The following is a 1,912-nucleotide window of genomic DNA, read 5'->3' as shown; positions in this document are numbered from 1 at the left end:
ATGGATAACATTCGGCAGAAAGCCCTTATATGGGAGCAACAGAAGATGGTATGGTTCTAGTAGGAAGGGAACATAAAAGCAGCCCTGTGTATCAGCCTTCGTCCATTAATTTGTCCAACTCTTTTTTTTTAAGGCATTGGGTTTCACCAGGCATATTCCATAATATTTTGTATAAAGTAATTTCTTTCTTCTTTCTCAAATCAAATGCCAGTCCATTTCTTTTGATGACTAAAGAGTCTAATATTATGCACTCTATGCACCGGCTCTGCATTGTTAATAATTTTTACGACCCCTCTTCCTCTGCTGTCTTTTTTTCCAAACTAAAAAAAAATGTATTTTTTAGCCTTATGGAAAATGATAAAATTCCTTGATCATTCTAGACGCATTTTTGTCACCTCTTTTAGCTCTACGAACTCCTTTTGAGGTTGAGAAAACAGAACATAGTCTTCTAAACATGGCTGCAACAACAGTGAATTCAAGGGCATCACAATCCTGGCAGCTTCATTTTCTATTCCTTTGCTTGTAATTCCTAACATAGAATTTGTTGCTTGCTGCATGGTGATATCTTTGATCTATCTTGAACTCCAGGCACCTTTGAATGATTTGCACAACCACAGAATGACTGCCCCTGGAGGCAGAACCAACCTCCAAATATCAAGGAGTCAGGTTATACAGAACTCTAATAGTTACTGTTATGTATTAGGGCTGGAATATTCCAGGACTGGGTACCAGACTGGCTGAGCTTAGAGCTCTAGAACAATAGCCCACCAGGACTCTGGGAGTGCCCAGTGAGTAACTTCTGTTATGTAAATAGGCTATCATTGGGAGTTGGGTGTGTTTGGGTGTGTTTTTTGCGTGCTATTTAAACAGGGCTATTGCCCTGAGGTTTCAGTCTTGTTCCTGAAATCACTTAATAAAGTAGAGCTGTTCACTGCAATGCATCTTGAACCCAGTATTTAATAGTTACTCTTCAATATTTCGGGCAAAAGCTCTGATTAACAGGATGTCTTTTAAAATGAACATATTACTGCAAAATAATTTCTTGCCAATTCACAGGTTGCCTTCAGTCAGACAGTGAAGATAGTTGGGTTCTGGTAGCTGCTGTTGAGGAAGCAGTTTTTAAAAATCTGAACAGCCAATCACAAGCCCTGATGGACGAAAGTCCTACTGACTCCATACACTGTATAATAATACTTGGCAGGCATCAAGAAATGTTGGGGACCCCTGATCTATCTACTGTGATCCCAAGATCTCTTGACTGGATTCACTTGCTTGATTGCAATGGTGTCTTCTTAGTTCTGCGCATAGTTTTTACATGTAGCTGAGAAAATAGGGGATGTGGAAATCTGTGCTCTTGTGATGTCATCCATATTGATGGTACTATTTCAATAATATGCAAGTCTATACATTTCCTTTCACTTAAATATGATAAGATTGTGGACTTTGGTTTATTTAATATTTCATTTATTTAGAAGTGTCAGCTTTTAATTTGGGGTATTTTTTTCCTGTTTGTTTTTCTACAGAAATGCAGCCCGGAAGGAAATGCTTCCTTCTTTAGCAAGATAACTTATTCCTGGTACAGCAGGTACGAAAGCTTACATATAATGTTTTTAAATCTACAACAGACATTAGCGAACCTGAAGCTGAGAAGACAAAGGAGTGCTTTAATCCTTGATTTATAATTTTTGTCTGTCAAAAAATGCTTCTACCATGTCTTAGGGCTGGAATTTTGGGTAAATAACCAGCAGGAGAAACAAGCTGCTCAGTAACCATTGACACCACTTCCTTCCCTGCTTATCCAAATGGTGACTGATCAGCCTGCAGAAGAAGAGAAAATAAAGATATGTCTCAGAGAAGCTTTAAATGCAGTGCCTTCTATATGAAATGTGTCCTAGGCAAGTAGATGTCTGAT

General features: G+C 38.4%; 1 protein-coding gene across 1 annotated transcript in view; it reads left to right on the top strand.

The window, feature by feature from the left end:
- The window catches only part of LOC107121367 (multidrug resistance-associated protein 1-like), a 51,786-nt gene continuing 49,874 nt past the window's right edge, over positions 1–1,912 (top strand). The window contains exon 1 of the mRNA XM_015424281.1: positions 1–48. Coding sequence (XP_015279767.1) covers positions 1–48 — 48 coding nt within the window. The remainder of the gene's footprint in view (positions 49–1,912) is intronic.

The sequence above is a fragment of the Gekko japonicus genome, unplaced genomic scaffold (assembly GCF_001447785.1).
Source record: "Gekko japonicus isolate JY-2015 unplaced genomic scaffold, Gekko_japonicus_V1.1 scaffold2294, whole genome shotgun sequence".
NCBI lineage: Eukaryota > Metazoa > Chordata > Lepidosauria > Squamata > Gekkonidae > Gekko > Gekko japonicus.
This window is presented reverse-complemented; position numbering and strand designations above follow the sequence as displayed.